General features: G+C 41.7%; 1 protein-coding gene across 1 annotated transcript; it reads left to right on the top strand.

Annotated features, from left to right (window-relative positions):
- Positions 1-751: 751 nt before the first annotated feature.
- On the top strand, positions 752-18,714 carry HHLA1 (HHLA1 neighbor of OC90). The gene is made up of 15 exons (XM_064153956.1): positions 752-855; positions 2,232-2,288; positions 3,451-3,531; positions 3,977-4,060; positions 4,154-4,237; positions 5,712-5,795; positions 6,743-6,799; positions 6,906-6,992; positions 8,810-8,902; positions 11,121-11,321; positions 11,858-11,929; positions 12,649-12,720; positions 17,620-17,776; positions 18,125-18,207; positions 18,424-18,714. Exons 1-15 carry the CDS (start codon positions 780-782, stop codon positions 18,465-18,467), a joined length of 1,332 nt encoding a protein of 443 aa, XP_064010026.1. The 5' UTR covers positions 752-779; the 3' UTR covers positions 18,468-18,714.
- The last annotated feature ends 506 nt before the right edge of the window (positions 18,715-19,220 follow it).

Genomic DNA, 19,220 nt, shown 5'->3' with positions numbered 1-19,220 from the left:
TGCTCACAAGATAAGCTACCAAGAGAGGATAGGAAAAAAGCTCAACTCTTGGACTATTTTTTTACAAACTGTCATGCACCCCTTCATTTTCTGCTAACCACAGAGCTATCTGATGTGTGAAGATGTTACAGAAACAGGGCAGAATGTGGAAAGAAGCAAGAATTTTCCTCCTTCATTTTTTTTCTAACCACTTTCAATTAAGTGTTTGAAACCTGAAGAGGGGTTCATTGTCTGAAAGGCAGAAGACCATTTGTACCTCCACAGTAACTAGGTAAAGCAGCACAGGACGCTGCTGGGTGACAATAATTAGCTAGAGACATAAAGACTAGAGGTGAGTGGGCAAACAACATTTCTGCACAAATGGATTTCAACTGCTACCTCTTCTGAAACAGAGCATAAGTAACTTTCATCTTGTTTCAACAGAAAGGTTGTAGGCATCTAATGTGTCAGCGTGCTTTGGGCACAGGCCGTCCTGCCAGAGAAGCAGACACTGTAGATGACTTTACCAAGTCCTACCAAAGCCTTAGTCCCAGGACTCAAAAGGCAAGAGCTCCTGACGCCTGCACATACACAGAATATACTGATCCTATGATTTCTGATTCGCTGCCATTTACATAACCAATCTTTTCTCTACATTCTAAAGACCTAGTATTTATTTCACAGTCATAGCATTCTGAAACATGACCTGGACAACATCTTACAATATCACAAACTAACACCATCAAAACAGTATTTCTTTCTCCTAGAGCAGCCAAACTTGCTGGAAGTCAGAGTCCATCATGCAGTTGTTCTGTTGGCATGTGGCAGTGAAGATGAGCCTGGGATTTCTTTGCCTCTTTCTGGTTTTCAGCACTGGTAAGGATGACGCTTTCATACTTCCCAGGGAATAAACCAGGTGTCTCTTTCAAATTGCTCCCATAGCCCCATTCCTGCATCTGAAGCAGGCTTGATTGTTTCACCCTGTCTAGGCAAGACTGATGGGCTGGAGCTCCAGGGAAGACTAGGTATGTTATGCAGCAGGGCAGACCAGATATTGCCAATGGACTATCCTTGAGTCCCATGTCATAAATCTCAAGTCAGAAGGGTTATGTGGAAAGAGGGATAAGGGCTAGAAGAGCTTCTACCACCTAGATTGACAGTCCAAGCTCATACTGAGTGAGCATGGTTAACATGGCTAACCAGCATTTGTGTGAAGAGTTGTGTTTTACAGTCCTTTTACTGTGGATTGTCCATAGGCTGTTCTTCCTTTTCATATATGTGGAAAGGAAAGATAATGAGAAATGTGTCCAGGGATTATCTTCTGTACAAGGCATAGATTTTATGTACAAATAAGAACAAGCAACCAGGTTTCACCTGTTTAGGTACATCTAGACTACACTGTCTATCTTCTATTTCTTCTCCTGCTTCCAATCCTATAGATGTCATCCAACTGAAGAGGAAGCTGAACCCTGGTGGGAGCTCTGTTTTTAATGCAGAGTAGGGTATCACCATCACTGAGGTGAGTCTTCCTCACCACCAACTCTCACGAGAGGAGTGAGGTGCTGAAGCTCCAAAGTACCATGGGTGTTTAGAATTGGTAGCACTGGCTCATTTGGGAAGCCTTCTGGATTACTCTTTGGAGGCATTCAGCTCTTCACTGGTGGCATAGGAAACCAAAGCACCTGCAGACTACTGCTGGTCTTGCAGCATCTAAACTATGTTTTGCACCTTGCCCTTGCAGGTGACTGAGGCAACTCCAGAAAGCTAGTCTGATCTCCTGAGGCTACCTTCCATTCATTCCTTCTGCAACACAGCTCTTGAGAACAGTGCTCCATGAAACAGCTGCTCTGAATAACAAACATACACACAGCCTGTGACACTTCGCTTACATTTTCCTTGTTGCACTCTGCACCTTGCAGTTCATGTTGTGTGCAAGCCCAATGCATAGCTTTACAACATTTTGCTACCAATTTCTTTTGAATTCTCGAGTGAAGGGTGCAAACTCCGATTTTTAACCTACTTTCTTTCTTTAGCCAACATCTAAAAGACCTTTTAGGGAATTTTTATCTCTAGCAACACTAGGTGACCTGCTGTTGTGGATACTTGGTGGCCTGCTTTGCTGTGCTGATGTACTTCAGTTTATGACATATAATGAATGAGAGCAGCAAAGTAATCCAGGAAGAGCTCAACAGAGAGTTGCTTGATATCTCAACAAGGAAAATTGCTTCTCAGTCTCTTTCTTCATTTCACAGCTTCATGCATAAGAAGAGAAAAGAAGGAGAAGCAAGTGGCAGTGCTGGCTACCGCAGGTAACAAGCAGTATGCTAGGAGACACTGTGCATGGGTATTAAGGGGCATGGGAGGTGCCATGTTGGGCATGGAAGTGGCAGTGGACTGACCCTTCTCTTGCAGGGAGAGGAGACAACCCACTGCTGCTGCAAGGATCCTCATCCAGTCCAGGGCTTAACCAGGTCCCCGGCCAGTTTAACCTATGTCCTTCCAGAAATCTAAGATGTTGAGGGCTTTTTCCCCCCTTTCTCTCCTTCTCAGCACCTTCCTTTTCTTTCCCCCTTCCATTTCTTCTCTGCTGTGGACAAGTCCTGTCTTCAGCAGCTTGGCTATGAATTAGTTAAAAAAAAACACTGATGTAACTGTAAAATTGTTTTTCTCCCCAGATTTGATTCTGTTTTCATCTCAGCTTCCTGTGCTTTTTTCCATCTTATTTTTCTGTCTCTGTCAAGTACACACAGACCTTCCTCCTCACACACTGCTCTGCCTCTTCGTGACTTTGTGGGAGGGAAGTAAAAGAACATCTTGGGAAAATTTGACTTGGGAAAGTTAAATAAGCAACATCAACATGAAGAAAACATACTAAAATAAGAAGTGTGATTCAGCTACAGTCAATTTATTCTGTTGTAGCAGTATAGCCTCCAAGGCAGATGAGAAACAATTAAAATCTGTGGTTTCATCCCAGTTCCATGTATCACTGGGGAAGGGAGAACACTTTCTAGACACTTTCTCCTCTGTTTGTCATCTGCAAGGAGAGATCTGCTGTTCTTTTGGCACTAACTGCCCATTACCCAGCATGAGAGCACACCAAGAGCCTGTCTCTGCTCCTAGCAGCCTGCTCAGAGGCAAGCTCAAGGGACCAGGAGACATAAAGCCTGACCTAAATCTTGGCCTACCATTTCACTACCCACTTGAGTTTCCTGGATTCAGGCTCCTTGTTGCACTCCTGACACTAGGCTTTCTCAGCACAGGCTTTTCAGTGCACTCCAATACATAATCTACTCATTTTACTTTTCCTGTTCTGCAAGATTTCTGCAGTATATAAGAAGTGTTGCACTTGGTGATCTTAGAGTTCTTATCCAACTTTAATGATTCTATGATTCTGGGCTTCTATAAGGGCCTTTATGTCCACTTTGCTCTATGCTCACACACCCAGGTGCTCAGAGCCCCATTCTTTTTCAGAGTTGCCAGCAAAGTCCCTGGATCTGGCTGCTATTAACCTGACAGAGCTGGTGAACAATATGCTGAACACAGCGCTCAAAGGTAAGGGGGAAAAGAGCACAGGATGTCAGCCTGGCGGTCACTGAGACAAAGAGGAGGAGCATCAGCAGGAGGAGCCATAAATGCAGAGCATCTGCTCCAGCATTGATTCTAGGAGCATGTGAGCCCTGTGGATTTACAATGCAGAGAACTGCCTGCCCCCAAGAATTTAGAAGTTAGGCTATGTTTGTATATAGGCACAATACAATTACTTTTGGGATGCCTTCAGGAAGCACTTTATAATCCAGTGTAGGTTTGAATCAAAGAAAAAAAAAAGGAAAAGGGAAAAAAAAAAAGGAAAGGAAGAAGCAATACAAATGATCCTTCCCTCAGTGGAAATAGAAAAAAGTGAGGTTCTGGCACCTCAGGATTTAAATTAATAGTGTCAAAACAAGCTCTTCTCATGATTTGTTCCAGCCACTAATTGCAGGGGCATGTGTTTCTGCAGGAACCAAAAAACTCTTCTCTTTGCTGAGCATCACATCCTACAGCTCCTTTGCCTTCCACAAAGTGTCAGTCACCATCTATAACAGTGAGTGCCTCGGCGCCTTGCTTCAAGCAGGAGCGGTTTCTCCCACACTCCCTGGGCACCCAGACACTGATTTTTCTCTGTCTCTCCCTACAGTTTCTAACGTTAAAAATGTCGACCCTCGCAAGTTCCCTGTGCACTACTGCTACTGTTTGAACAATGTGACAAATGACTTGACAGGTTGGTACACAGGAGAGGCTGCCAATTTTATGTGCTTAAGCTGAATTATTTTCTTTGGAGTCGAAAGCTGCAGCCTGAATTCTACAGACTTCATCCTCATGAGTAGCATTGGCATCCTGAGCTCAGCAGCCATAACTCATGACAAGTGGAAGCTCCGAACCCTGAGGGAGACTCAGTGAACTGAGTCCTAGATGGCTGCAGCTAGCCAAACAGTCTGTGATGGAGTCATCATTCAAGTGACCAACATGGTTTGTCTAGTGGAAACCCCCCACCCCCCTTTCCTCTTTGGAACATAAAAAAGCAGCATGGGAGAAGCAGCCTGGCAATGCATCATACATTGTCTTAGACCCTTTTCCCTCCTCTGAGAAAACCCACAGAGATGGGCAAGGGCTTCTCTGCACCAGCAGACTCCAGTAACTTCACTGAGCTTAGTAGAAATGAAAAAAGCAAGAACTAGCATTTTCATAGAGCTGTTTAATGGAGTGTAAAATATTATTTGGCACATCCTTCACCTATAAGTCTCATTCCCATCCCTGATCTCTAAGTATTTGGCATTCCAAGATGGATCTGAGAGCTTGGATTTTGTGTCTGGTTAATGTAAGTTACCCAGAGTAGCTCAACAGCTAGGAACCAGAACCTGCATCCTCTAAGATGCATGTGATGACCACATACAAAGCATGATGGCTTTCAGGGCTTTTTCTGGAACCACATGTCTCACAAGCCTTACTGCATAGGAACTCAGTTTGCCTTGGAGCAAAATTTTAGTCTTTCTGTCCCCAGACCACAATATCTTGATGATTAGAGCATCTTCACAACTAGTAAAAATCCAGAGTGCAACACAGGGCTCATGTCTGTCACTGCCCCTTATGAAAAAGCTGTAGCATCTCACCACCATTAGCCAGTTTTGAGCTGATGGCAACATGGGTATGCCTAAAGCAGACTTCAGAAAAGACAATCAGATGCCTCCTGGAAGGTCCTACATGGTAGATGGGAAGCTAGTACAGGCAAAGACTAGAGGCTTTGGATCTCTTTCTATATTTATGTAGACTAAGTAGAGTGTTACTTTAAATTGTTCACATGAACAGATAAATTCCATTTAAGCTTACTTTTAGGCATGTTTGATATTATTTTGAGAAGATACTTCTGGAGAGTATTCCAGTGGCTTCTTAAGTGCAACCTCCTTCAGCAGGAACATTTTAAACTTTTAAATATTGTAAACATTGTCATGTACAAATAGATACCCAAAATATGATCATATACAAAAGTGATTTTTTAACTTAGTGTAGGTGATAGAATTTTTGTTCTCATTCTCTCTCTGGGGATTTTCAAAACCTGTCTGGGTGCATTGCTGTGCAGACTATCCTAGGTGATCCTGCTTTGGCAGGGAGGTTGGACTCAATCTCTGGAGGTCATTTCCAGCCACTAATGTCCTGTGATTCTGTGATCCATAACCTTTCTCTGTTTTGTTGTCCAGATTTTACAGCTTTACTTGTTGATATCATTGGAAATTCCACCAGTTATCTCACAGAAATTTTCAAATCCAGTTCTATTCTCTCAGGTTTGCATTTCCTCTTAACATTTACCATTGTCTTATTTGTCTGATTTACTCCTGGCATGGAAACAAACATAGAAAGATGCCTATAAAAGTGTTGCTCCTACTAAGCAGCACTAAAGACTGGATGAGGCACTTAATGCCAGGGTCTAGTTGACTGGATTGGGCTGGGGGATAGGTTGGACTGTCTGATCTTGGAGGTCCCTTCCAACCTGGTTGATTCTATTCTATTTCTGTTGTAAAGTATGGACTGCATTTGTAAACAAAGTCTCTTTAGGGGAACAAGATATGTATCTGTAATTACAGGATGAGGAGTAAAGGGTTTAAGCTGGAAGAGGGGAGATTAAACTAGATGTTAGGAAGAAGTTCTTTACAGTGAAGGTGGTCAGACACTGGCACAGGTCGCCCAGGGAGGTTGTGGCTGCTCCCTCCCCAGAGGTGTTCAAGGCTGAGTCAGATGAGGACTTGAGCAACCTGTTCAAGTGGGAGGTCTCCCTGTCTATGGCAGGGGGTTGGAACTGGATGATCTTTGAGGTCACTTCCAACCTGAACCATTCTGTCATTTAACATCTCTCTCTGTAACATAGAGACATACATGTTTCTATAAGCACCTATGTTTTGCTTGGAAAATCAGTCAATTATTACATACTGCTCTTTGGGGGAATTGTGATTCCCAGCTAACAATTATTATCTGAACTTTTTTTCATGTATCTATAAATGTAAAAATACCTGCCATTTAGAATTTCAATGAGGTAAAAAAATTTCCCCTGTGAACAACATTTGTACTTGACACTGGTTCAAGGTTTTTGTCAAAAATCAGATCAGGAGGAAAATATTTGGCCAACTACAGTAGCTGCATACCGATTTGTGTCTGTGTTTTCAACTGTGCAAGGTAACACCATGTAATGAAAACTGGTAACCATGACCTGGTTTACATATTCTTTGCCTTTCAGTGCACCAGAGCAATGATTCTGATTGTATCTACATCTGTGTGATGACAGGACAGACGGGTAAAAGTTACAACCACTTCACCTTAAAATATTACCCTGTTTATCCTCACTGATGGCATATTAGAAACAAGTATTTCTCTGAAATTGTAAGCATTTGTATTTGCAGGGAGAAATACGTCTGACTTTTGGGAAATGCTGGAAAAGTCTCCTGTTGTTAATTACACATTTTCCAGTAACGTATCTTCTGACTTGGGTAAGTACATTCTGGACAATAAATGAAACAGCAATAACAATGAAAACCACACCCAAGTAACACTTGCAGTGAATAGCTCATCCTCATAATGTACAAATATTTAATAGTGTTTTTATTATGGCACACTAATCTGCACACATTTATATTGTATTATCATTAGATTGATATATTTTGTGTTATTTTGTGTTTGGCACACTAATCTGCACACATTTATGTTGTATGATCATTATATTGGAATATTTTGTGTTATTTTGTGTTTGGCACACTAATCTGCACACATTTATATTGTATTATCATTAGATTGTAATATTTTGTGTTATTTTGTGTTTGGCACACTAATCTGCACACATTTATGTTGTATTATCATTAGATTGGAATATTGTGTATTATTTTGTGTTGTGTGATACTGCAAATCTAAGTGAAATGTTATAGTTTTTAATTACTGGCTATAAGGTCTTCTAGCTGAGGATCAAACAAAACTTACTGGGATGAGAGCTTTTGCAGAATTCAGTTTTGGATCCTGATGCTCTGAATCTAAGTGGGGACATTCCTTAGCCCTCAGCATCATCCCTGGTGGTATTTAAAAGGAGAGTGGATGTGGCGCTTGAGGCTATGGTGTAGTGACTAAGAAAGCTGGGATGAAGGTTGGACTGGATGATCCTGGTGGTCCTTTCCAACTATAGTGATTCATAGTGATTAGATGTTGTGCTGAGGGATTTGGTTTGGTCAAAGACTTGTCAGTGTGAAACTAATGATTTGATTTCGTGATCTTGAAGGTCTTTCCCAATCTAAGAAATTCTGTGATTCTGTAATTCTGTGATCTATTTCCTCCTGCCTTTATGTGAGCTGCCTTCAGAATATTCAGGATTGAATACATTCAGGCAGTGTTCTGCATGACTCCTCCAACCAAAACTGCTTTCCCAGCTTGACCTCCACTCCAGATGCTCAGCTGTCATTGCTGCCCATTACTATTTCTCCTGGCCTCTATCAGGCAGAGTGTGGCCAGTAGGACAAGGGAGGTTGTTTTTCCCCTGTACTCAACACTGGTCAGGCCACACCTTGAGTACTGTGTCCAGCTCTGGGCCCCTCAATTCAATAGAGATGTTGAGGTGATGGAACATGTCCAGAGAAGGGTGATGAGGCTGGTAAAAGGCCTGGAACACAAACCCTGTGAGGAGAGGCTGAGGGAGCTGGGGTTGTTTAGACAGGAGAAGAGGAGGCTCAGGGAGGACCTCACTGCTGTCTACAACTATCTGAAGGGAGGCTGTAGCCAGGTGGGGGTTGGTCTCTTCTCCCAGACAACCAGCAACAGAACAAAGAGACACAGTCTCAAGTTGTGATGAGGGAAGTATAGGCTGGGTGTTAGAAGGAAGTTGTTGGCAGAGAGAGTGATTGGCATTGGAATGGGCTGCCCAGGGAGGTGGTGGAGGCACCGTCCCTGAAGATGTTCAAGAAAAGACTGGATGAGGCACTTAGTGCCATGGTCTAGTTGACTGGACAGGGCTGGGGGATAGGTTGGACTGGATGATCTTGGGGGTTTCTCCCAACCTGGCTGATTCTATGATTCTATGATTTTCAATGCTTGATTGAAACAGGAAGGCAGTGAATCCAGTGTCAAGATTACTTATGCTGAAAGCTGTGGGATGACTCTCTCTTGTTTAAAAATAAATTTAAAAAAAACAAGTTTTTTTTTTCTGAAAATTACATTAATTTAAGAAGACAGCAGCTATACTATCAGAGCCTAATTTATTTCCTTTGTATTACACGACACGTGATGGATGGTGAGCATTCTAACCCCATCTTCTCATACCTCAAAGACCTAGATTCTGTATTTTCAAGTTTCATGAAATTGCAAGAAGACTCAAACAAAACTCTGGATCCATCAACAGAACATGTGTGGACTTCAAAAAGTAAGCAAACAGTGTCAGACCTAATTTATATTCTCCTTGATTAATGCCTTTGCAAGAGAGTGTGTGTTTTTGCTGCGCAGCACTACGATGACAGAGTAAGATAGAAGCAGATCAGGTCAGTACTGCACTCAACAGGGGAAGGATAGGAAAAAAATTTAAAAAGTTGTGGAAATTTTTTTTTTTAATTTTTAATTGTTAACATTATTTTTTAATTAAAAAAAAAAATTCTTAAAAGGCAATGTGCTAGTTTGAGCCTAGCTAGAATATTTTGGTGAGAAGGATTAGATCACAGGCTGTGAAAGAGAAAACTATGGTGATGTCTACTTCACTCATAGGCTTGCTGGAATGTATAAGAGCAAGAATCCATACATAGATAAGGCACTTCTTGGGAGCTCTGAGCTTCATTTCTCTCTCTAGCCTCTCTGCTGTCTCTCTGATTAATCTACTTTGCTTCCTAACCCCCTGGCCAAACCTTCATTCTTCCTTGGGACTGGGGTAAGGTTGAGAGGGGCAGGAGAAGGTGGAAAGGCAGTTGGGAGCCTCTCCTGGGGACTTAGGTTTCTGGGAGGGCTGTTGTGTTTCTGCATTACTTTTTACCTTGTATATTTCTGTCTAAAACTGTATATACTGTAAATATCTGCTTGTATATTGTGCTAGCTGTAAATATAAGCTTCATTCAAATTTCCAGAGCCGGCTGAGTCTAGTCTGGGTGATTTCCAAAGTGTGTGTGGGGAACACCCAAACCATCACAGGCAGGGAAGAAAAATAAATACAATAATATTATCTTTAAATAGAATATGCTATTATATATTATATAATAATATTATATATATATATATATATATAAAATAGAATATATAATTATATGTAATTATATGTAACCATTATATAATATTATTATAGATAATATAGTATATATAATTATATTTAAATATAATAAATATATGCTTTAAAAATAAATATACACAAATATATTACAAATATAAATAGAAAACTATTTACATATATATGTAAAATCCCACTTCTGACACCTCCTTTTTGAAAGTCAGGGAAAGATGAAATTGTATTTTCTTATAGTATAACAATGTAAAGAGAAATAATAACTAGAGAAGGAAGGGAAAAAGAAACAATACAATAACCTTAAGGGAGATGGGGGAGGGGTCAAGCGGCGGCGAAGCAGCAGAAGCAGCAGTAGCCAAAACAGCAGCCGGGGAAGATAGGCGAAGCTGCAGCAGCAGAAGCCAGTGGGAGAAGGGGAAGAACAAACTGTGCTTCTAGACATTAAGTTCTTGATGCTCCAATGAAATTATATTAGTTTATCTATTGTTGCCATTTATGTGACCTATCCCTGGAATGTTCATCTCTCCCCTATGTCTGAGCCAGAGGATCAGCTCAAACGGCCACACTCCATTTTATTGTCCTTTTCCCTTCATTTTTTTCCCCATCTTTGACTTTCTCTGACATTCAGTTGTGAGTACCCAGGCATTTCATAAACTACAACGCATTTATCTTCACTGCAGGGCTGCACCATAGGAAAGTGCTAGTCTGCCTTATTTTGTAAGGCTTCACAGTTGCTTGCATGTAGTAGAAGACAGAAGGAATTCAAACCTTGACTTTATATTTCATCATCACTGCAGCTGCAACTCTCCACAACAACATTTCCACATTTTCCCTAGCCAGTCTGCTGCCTTTTTTTTTTTGTAAGCTCTTTTGGTTTTCTTAACCACATACTGACCTTTCTATCTGAGCTTGCCTCAATTGCCATTCCAGCCTCAAAATACCATCAGTCCCCTGATTCCAGCTTCTGCCCTCCAGAACCTGCCTGCCTGCCTTCACACAGAGAGGAGCTTTCACCTCTTTCCTCTGTCATGAAGCGTTTGGGGAACTAGAACATAATGTGTAAAAGCCAACCTCATCACTTTGCAGGAGCGTTTTAGTTCCTTGGCTTGGCTATGAAAGCATGAGCATGTCCTGATAATTTCACATGTCATCGACACTCCTCGTGTTTCTGCACTTTTAGTGAAATGCAGAGTTAGCCACTCACCTGCCAGGGTGAAGAGGATGATCAAGAAGTAGACGAGAGTAGATGAGACGTTCTGTGTGTGTTTTTGATGTCAGCGCCTGCTTGTGTGCCGTGCTCGCTGCTGCCGTGGGCCACCAGCATCCACAGCACGTTGCTGGGGCCCTCCTTCTGTCTTTGTCTCTTGTTCTTCTGTAGCTACCAGGATTCCTGTCTCTGCCCAGAAAGGGCAGGAAATCCCCACCACGAGGCTCCCACCGTGGCCAAAGACAGTTCCAGCCAAAGGATCCGGATTTCCCCCGCCGCACATGGATGCCTCCAGGCCTCGCGGCACAGCCGTTCCGCCTCCAACCGCGGGCAGGAGCTTGGCCCTGCCGCCAGCTCTGCCGCCCAGCACCAGTGAGTGTGGCAAGGCCTGGGGCTGCCCTGCCCTGCCCTGCTAGTAGTGGGAGCTGGAGGAAAGCTGAAGCTGCGTTTTTTGAGGTGGAGGCCGGGAGGCCCTGCAGGCAGACCCGCTCCGGGTCACCAGTGAGTTGATTTACCTGTTGCAGGGGAAAAAGAAAAGAAAGCAACAGGCCCATCCTGTCGCTTCGTATCCTTTGGAAAACATCTTGCTTTCCATGGACACTTCTGACACACATTCACTCCAGATTTTGTGAGGAGCTCTGTGGAGAACCAGTACAGAGCTGCTTCTCTTGGCCTCCAGCAAACGCATCTTCCTCAAGTCCTCCATTTCCTTAGCTCAGAGTCTCCTCAAGAGCTGGCAAAGTACGGCTTTCATCCTCGCTTTTTCATCTTGGCATTTGTATACGACACTGGAAATGCTGTGTGAGGGACTCTGGCTGCTGAGCTGCCTCACATAACAATTCCTCACGCGAGGCAGCTACGCCAGGTATCCTGACTGACATGAAGCATGTGTCTTTCTGTTCCCATAGCTGACACCGGCACCCTTGGGATGCAGACAATGTCTCCTCAAGACGCCAGCAAACTGATGCAAACAGAGCCAGGTGAGATGGGTCTGGGGTAATAGTAAAGTATGGCAATTGACACCTTTATGAACTGTGAAATAGTATCTATGGAGATAGCTGTAAGTGTAGAATACAGTATCACAGTATCATCAGGGTTGGAAGAGACCTCACAGATCATCAAGTCCAACCCTTTACCACAGAGCTCAAGGCTACACCATGGCACCAAGTGCCACGTCCAATCTTGCCTTGAACAGCCCCAGGGGCGGTGACTCCACCACCTCCCCGGGCAGCCCATTCCAGTGTCCAATGACTCTCTCAGTGAAGAACTTTCTCCTCACCTTGAGCCTAAATCTCCCCTGGCGCAGCCTGAGGCTGTGTCCTCTCGTTCTGGTGCTGGCCACCTGAGAGAAGAGAGCAACCTCCTCCTGGCCACAACCACCCCTCAGGTAGTTGTAGACAGCAATAAGGTCACCCCTGAGCCTCCTCTTCTCCAGGCTAAACAATCCCAGCTCCCTCAGCCTCTCCTCATAGGGCTGTGCTCGAGGCCTCTCACCAGCCTCGTCACCCTTCTCTGGACACGCTCAAGCATCTCGATGTCCCTTCTAAATGTACACATCGATATCCATCTAAGTGTTTATTAGTGGTCTGTGATTCAGCTCCTTTTCTTTTGTTTTCTTGGTGTTATTCTTTCAATAAATATTCTTTTTTAAAATTATTTTTAAGATATCAAGGCAAGTTATCTTATTTTCATCCTTTAGATTTGTCTTCCTCAGTACCTCCTTTGCCACCAAACAAGCCTGGTGTGTCACTGAAAATTTACTCAGCTACCCGTAAGTAGCTACACCTCATGCAGCAAACATGGTAGTGTGGTTGAAAGTGTATTGGTGTGCATGCAGAAATAATGAGCATTTGCTTGATCTGTATGTAAAACATCCAAAATATTGAAGGGGCTGGAGCATTTGCTTGATCTGTATGTAAAACATCCAAAATATTGAAGGGGCTGGAGCATTTGCTTGATCTATATGTAAAACATCCAAAATATCTAAGGGGCTGAAGCATTTGATTGATCTGTATGTAAAACATTCAAAATATCTAAGGGGCTGGAGCATTTGCTTGATCTGTATGTAAAACATTCAAAATATCTAAGGGGCTGGAGCATTTGCTTGATCTGTATGTAAAACATCCAAAATATCTAAGGGGCTGGAGCATTTGCTTGATCTGTATGTAAAACATCCAAAAATGTCTAAGGGGCTCCCTCTATGCTTGTGAATCAAGCACAATCACATCATCAAAATGAAGGTTCTACTGTCCTGATAGGATGAAAACATGTACATTTCATGTCAGATTTAAGATGGATTGATTATTGAAGGGTCTTAATGGTGTGGGTTTTTTAAAGATAGTGACAGAAATTAAACTCTCAAATCAAACTGGAGAAAAAAAAATAGAATTGCATTTAGAGAGTTCTCATCATATCCTATCCTCTTTGGGTGGCTCCTACTTGAGGATTAAATAACCGCCAGCCAAATGGAAGTTGCTGGAGTGTGTGACTGGATTTGTGTGCCCAGTCCATAGCGTTTGTCCATTTGTCAGTTGCTGTGCAATGCTAGTTACTGAAGAACCTAGAACTGGGAGCCAGCCTGTTCTGAAAAAGCTGGGGAACAGGGATTGCAGTGAGATCGTGAAGTCACTAAACGCCTCTCTATCAGAAACCATGACAGAGACTGTCTGTCTGCATGTATCAATCATGCATTGGGGAAATAAATCAAACAGTGGGACTGCAAAACAATGAAAGTGTGGCAGTCTGGGGGTTAGCCACCCCCCCCACACTTAAGACAAATCACTCAGACCAGGCTCAGTCGATCTGGAAATGGAATGAAGCTTTGTATTTACAGCTTAGCACAGTGTGCAAGCAGATCTTTACAATATATACAGAAATACGCAAGCTAAATAAAGTAATACAGGAACACAACAGCCCTCTCAGAAACCAGAGTCCCCAGGAGCGGCTCTCAACCACCCTTCCACCTTCGTCCCACTCCTCTACCTTACCCTAGACTTTGCTTTATGTTCAAGGTGAGTTTGGAGGGTCGGCCAGGGGGGCTGGGAAGCAGAAGGATTGGTCAGGCAGCAAGTTAGGTTAGAGAGAGTTCATGCAGCCCCAGAGACAGAGAGCAACTCCATTATCTACATTTATGTTCTTGTTCTTATACATCTCAACAGGCCTATGAGTGAAGTAGACATCACCATTGTTTCCTTTTCACAGCCTATAATCTAATTCTTCTCACCAAAATATCCCACCCAGGCTCAAACTAGCGCAGGACACCCGCAATGCCCTAAAGACTGAAACATTATGCCAAGAAGTAATTTCTTAAATTACAGAAGTGGATGCCAGCTGATCAAATACACAAGTGTGTATATTACACCATGCAGGGAGGGAGATTTTAAGCCTTAATTATTCACAATAGCCATAGAATTTCTTTTTGCTGTACTCAGAGTTTAATGTCAGTGATATTGAATCAATAAAGGAGAAGTCTGTTTACTGCAGCAAGAACTGGTCACTTGCCTGCCTGTGACAGTAATACAGTAATTTCAAGTAGACAAGAGCAAAGGTCTGCACAGAGATCTGTGGTTCCTTCATTTTTTGGCCTCTTTTGACTGATTCAATTTACAGGAAAGAAAATTCTTAGAAAATAAACTCCTGGAATAAATGCCCATTTCTATTTATCAAACTTCAGTCCAAATCTTATGAATTGAACATAAAAACTACATCTCACAGTAGAAATTGGTTACAGAAGAGATAAAAAAGAAAGTACTGGAAATGAAGTTTCACTTCAGCCATATGATGCAAGTATGCTATGCAATCCAAATGAAATTAAACACAGAGTTAACTGAAAGAGAATTTCTGCATTAAATAAATGCAGCATTATGTAAACACAGCATTCATTTAAAACTAAGTGATTGTCAAACAGGAAAACCCAAGTAATTTGTTTAACTTGCAGCTTCTTTATTTGATTTCTCTTCTGCACATAGATGAACTCCAATTGAAATTGCAGTCAGTCAGCTTACATTTAGATAAAGCTGAATTTCTGCTGGCAAAACACAAAGGACTTAGGCAATTACACCTGTTAGGATAGTAAGTAGCCACTTCGGTGGAGGCTTTAAAATCCACTGGAGTGTGGCCTTTAGCAAGTTTTAATTACTGACAGCAACTTTTACATCCCCTTTCATGCACATCTTGTATTAAAACTTCATTGCTGCATGCTCTGATATTTAGTTATTAACAGGAAGAATGTTTATTAAAGCTGTAAATCATTAGTCTTTAATTGCTATCGAGTGGACAAAAAGGTCAGTGTCAAATTCTATGAAGTGGACAAAGCCTAATGACATTTATGCAAAGCAACTAAGACAAGAAAAATATGGGTCACTCTTGCCCATCCCTGACTAATTATGCCTGATATTTGTGTAGTGCTTTTGACACAGGACTGGCTTTTGAATTGGCCTTGGAGTTTGAGAGCTGCAAGTATCAGCCTTATACTCCTCTGTGATACCTGCTACTTTGGGCAAGCACTGGAAGAAGATAAATAGTTTCATAGTGATCTCTTTCAAGTTGGCATTGCCTTTGTTTTCCTCCTGCCCATGAATGCCATTTTATATTAAATTTCTTGTCAGCACTTGACAGCTCAAGCTTATTTCAACAGAACTTCATTAGTCCAACTTTAACCTCTCTAACCTCTCCTATCGCATGACATAAGATGGCCCAAATCTATAAAGCATGTGGGACATGTGAACCTAGAAATGCAATTGCACTGTCTAAGGGGATTATGCTCTGCAGGTGAGGCAGTTTACCTACACATGACCAAATCTGCTGCTAGTTACACAAACAGAAAAGCCAGGTGACAATCACACTGCAGCTACCTTCTCTGCACATTCGGGCTCCTCTATGCCAATAGATGTATGTGAGTGGGACAGTCACATCATGCAAAATGTGCCTCTCACAGCCTCATCTCTGGCTATCTCTTCATGATGCTTCAAAGAATCCACTAGGTTGGAAGAAACCTCCAAGATCATCCAGTACAAGCTATCACCCAATCCTATCCAATCAACTAGACCATGGCACCAAGTGCCTCATCCAGAGGCACTTAGTTTGCAAGGATGTCCTTCATCTTCCAGAAAGGTGGCAGAGGGGTTACATCCCTGTGGAAGTATTGCTGTATATCGGGGACAACATGTGTGTGCATGCAGCTCCCCAGGGCCAGTTGTGACAGCCTTGAAGGACAGATGGCTTCGCTGTGGTGACCCAAAGTGTCCCAGTAACACAGCATCTCCTCCTTAGAGCCGTGTTATTAAACATGCCTTTTAACATACTGTATCTATTCATAAAATCATACAATTGCTTTTTTATTTTCTAGCAACTCCTTCCATTCCAACCTATAGTAATGCAGCTGTTAACTAAGGTGCAATATGATGTGTGACAGATAATGTTTTGGAGAAGACAAAGCTATGGCAGATGTTGGGGTTTTCTCTTAATGTAATGAAAAGCCCTGAAAAACTGACAACAGCTTCAACTTCCCCTTACCTTTTCTCAGCTTCCCCTTACCTTTTCACAATTTCTCCTGTTTTCACCTTGTGTTCTTTTCTCTTTTCTGTAACAGGAGTCTGAAGAGACATTGTAATTGTCACAGAAAAATCACATAGCAATTCAAGATTTTTTTTCTAAGCTGCCATCACCTATTCTGTAGTATTCCTTTCTCTGCAGTCTGGCACAGCTGCACTTACTGGTGTGCAAATGTTTATCTCTTGCTGCTGACTGTAGACATTTCAATGAATAGAATAAACTGGATGTTTTCCCTTTAGTTTTCTCTATAGAGGGAAAGAGTGAGATCATCCCCAGGTACATCATTTCCCTGCATTCTTCTCAAGTGAAAATATTATTGTGGTGGTCCCTTGAAGGAAAAAATGCTCATTAATGAACTGGCTTCTGGCAAACAAACAGTAAAATGGAGAAATTCTCAATGCAGGAAAAAGCTGATCTTCTTTCTTCCAGTTGCTTGTCAGTTTTCCTAAAATCTGCAGGAATGTATTTATCCAGAGCATCTTAACTCACCCCTAAAAAGTGGTTTGAAATCAGTTGAGTAAGCCGTAACCTCTGCATAAATAACATTAAATTTGTTAACAAGGTGAAAAAAAAAAAAAACAATGGCAAGAGCATTAAGAGGCTGATTGTTTATTAGCTCAGTCATATTTAATCTAGGATTCACATTTAGGAGGTGGGTGGAAGGACAGATGTGGAATTAGAAGTGAATTTTTCATTAAAGTAGCAAAGAATATACAAAATATCAAACCCAATAAATGTACAGTTCTGTTCTTTATCTTGCATTGCACGGTGGAAAACTTGGCACTATGGAGCCACTCAACCTCCACCTAAAGAGGTAACAACAAAAAATTGCACCTTTAGAGTTGTTCCTTACATTTGTGATGAATGAAAGAGAATTGGAGTTAAGTGACTAATAATGCTAAATGCTAATCAATTGAACAGAATACTTGTGCTTTCACACAAGCAAATGACAGGCTCTGTGTTGTTTCCTTTTCAATTATCTGCCTCAATCAGATTTGGTTTTAAGATCTCTACATGAGTTTATTAATCTGCATGTTTCTCATACCCCAGATAAGGCATCACAAGAAAATCAATGGAACAAGCATTTCAGCAAGTTCAAAGTTGCATTTTTCCTTAGGGTGTCCACAGGCGATCCTCAAAGAGTCCCATGTGACCTCACCTCCTGTCACTCTTATAGTTCAAAAGATCAATCCCTGTGTGATGGAGCTGTGTAGGTTTTTTCAGCTATGCCTCTGTGTTGGTCAGAGAAGATATTCGAGGAAGGAAGCTGTGAGGTAAAGCTTAACACTTGTTTGTCTCTCTCTCTGCTTAAAATGCTCTATCAGGCTCTTTAAAAAATGACAATTTGCAATCTCCAATGCTTAATTTCAAGAGTCTATGGCTGGCTGAGACCCAAATGGATCCCCCATGCACCAATCAATCCCTGATCTGGTTTCCAGTGTTGAAATAAAGTGGATAAAACTGAGCTGATTTTTTTCCCCCTAAATATCTAGTAGTAATATCTACTGGCACCATTGGGGTTGTAACCTAGCTTTTTATTTCTGTGCTCAGTATTAGCTGCATGATATCCATACAGCTGTGCTTATGTGAAAGGTAACCAGCTACCACTCTCCTCATTGCAGGTACTGCGTTGAATACTATTCTTGGTTCTTGAAGAATGCAAGTTATGTCTGTGAAAGAGTCAAAAGAGTTGCTTACTCTTACAGTAAGTAGATTTTCTCTTCATCTCTTTACAATCCATATGATGAATGTATAACCAAAAGGTTTATATACCCCCAAGAGTACTAGCTATCTTTCATCAGATAGCCGTTTTATCTCATAATATTTTTAAGGGATTAAAAAAACACAACTTGTTATTTAACTTTCATGTGTGTTTTTAGCATCTTCCTCTTCTGATGACAGCTTTCTTTCATTCTTTCAGCATTAAAACAGAAATGCCTTAAAAACATCTGTATGTCGCTCTAGAGCACCGAAGAATTCTACTGCAAATCAGAAGATCTGTGGCAGTTTTATTAGTTTCCACCTTCATTTCTGAGTGTAAAAATCAGGACACAACGTGTTGTTTGCAAATATTTGTAAGATGATGAGCTCTTAACCAGATGTTAACTTAGAAATGTGTCTTTCTCCAAGGTACTGTAAAAATAATGTGTAAAAACCGATGCATTTTATAAGTGATGTAACAGCAATAAAAGCACTGAAGCGCGTTTGAAAATCGTATTTCATGAGGTATACTGATATAGTTGGCCAGTGAATGCAAAGAGCTTTTCTGCTTTTATTCACAATTATAATACAGTAATCAAAATGAACAAATGGAGAAGAATTTAAATGAAACATGAAATACTGAAGACAAGAAGGATTTTCCTGCTGTTAAATACATGCAGGTTATCCTTTATTCCAAATCGAGTCTGCCATTACTTCAGCGCATGTCACTGGGCTCCTCCAGCTCATACATCAACACTTTCCCTAAGAGTATCCTTTGGGAGACTATGTGAAAGGCTTTCTGAAAGCAGTGTAATGAACAGGGCCTTAGTGGAGCCACACCTTCTGTTCACAAAACTACTTTTACAGTTCACCATTTGTCGGACTTCACAATTCATCGTTTCTCCATGCTAAAACTCAGTCGACTGCCTGCCTTTATTGATGGCGTCTTTGAAGGGTAGCTGTGTCTGGCCCCAGCAGAAAGCACAACTTCTTGAGCAGAAGCTTTCCCAAAGCTCA

Source organism: Pogoniulus pusillus, chromosome 14 (genome assembly GCF_015220805.1).
Source record: "Pogoniulus pusillus isolate bPogPus1 chromosome 14, bPogPus1.pri, whole genome shotgun sequence".
In the NCBI taxonomy this organism is placed as follows: domain Eukaryota; kingdom Metazoa; phylum Chordata; class Aves; order Piciformes; family Lybiidae; genus Pogoniulus; species Pogoniulus pusillus.
Note: the sequence above shows the minus strand (reverse complement) of the source record. Positions and strands in the feature narration are given on the sequence as shown.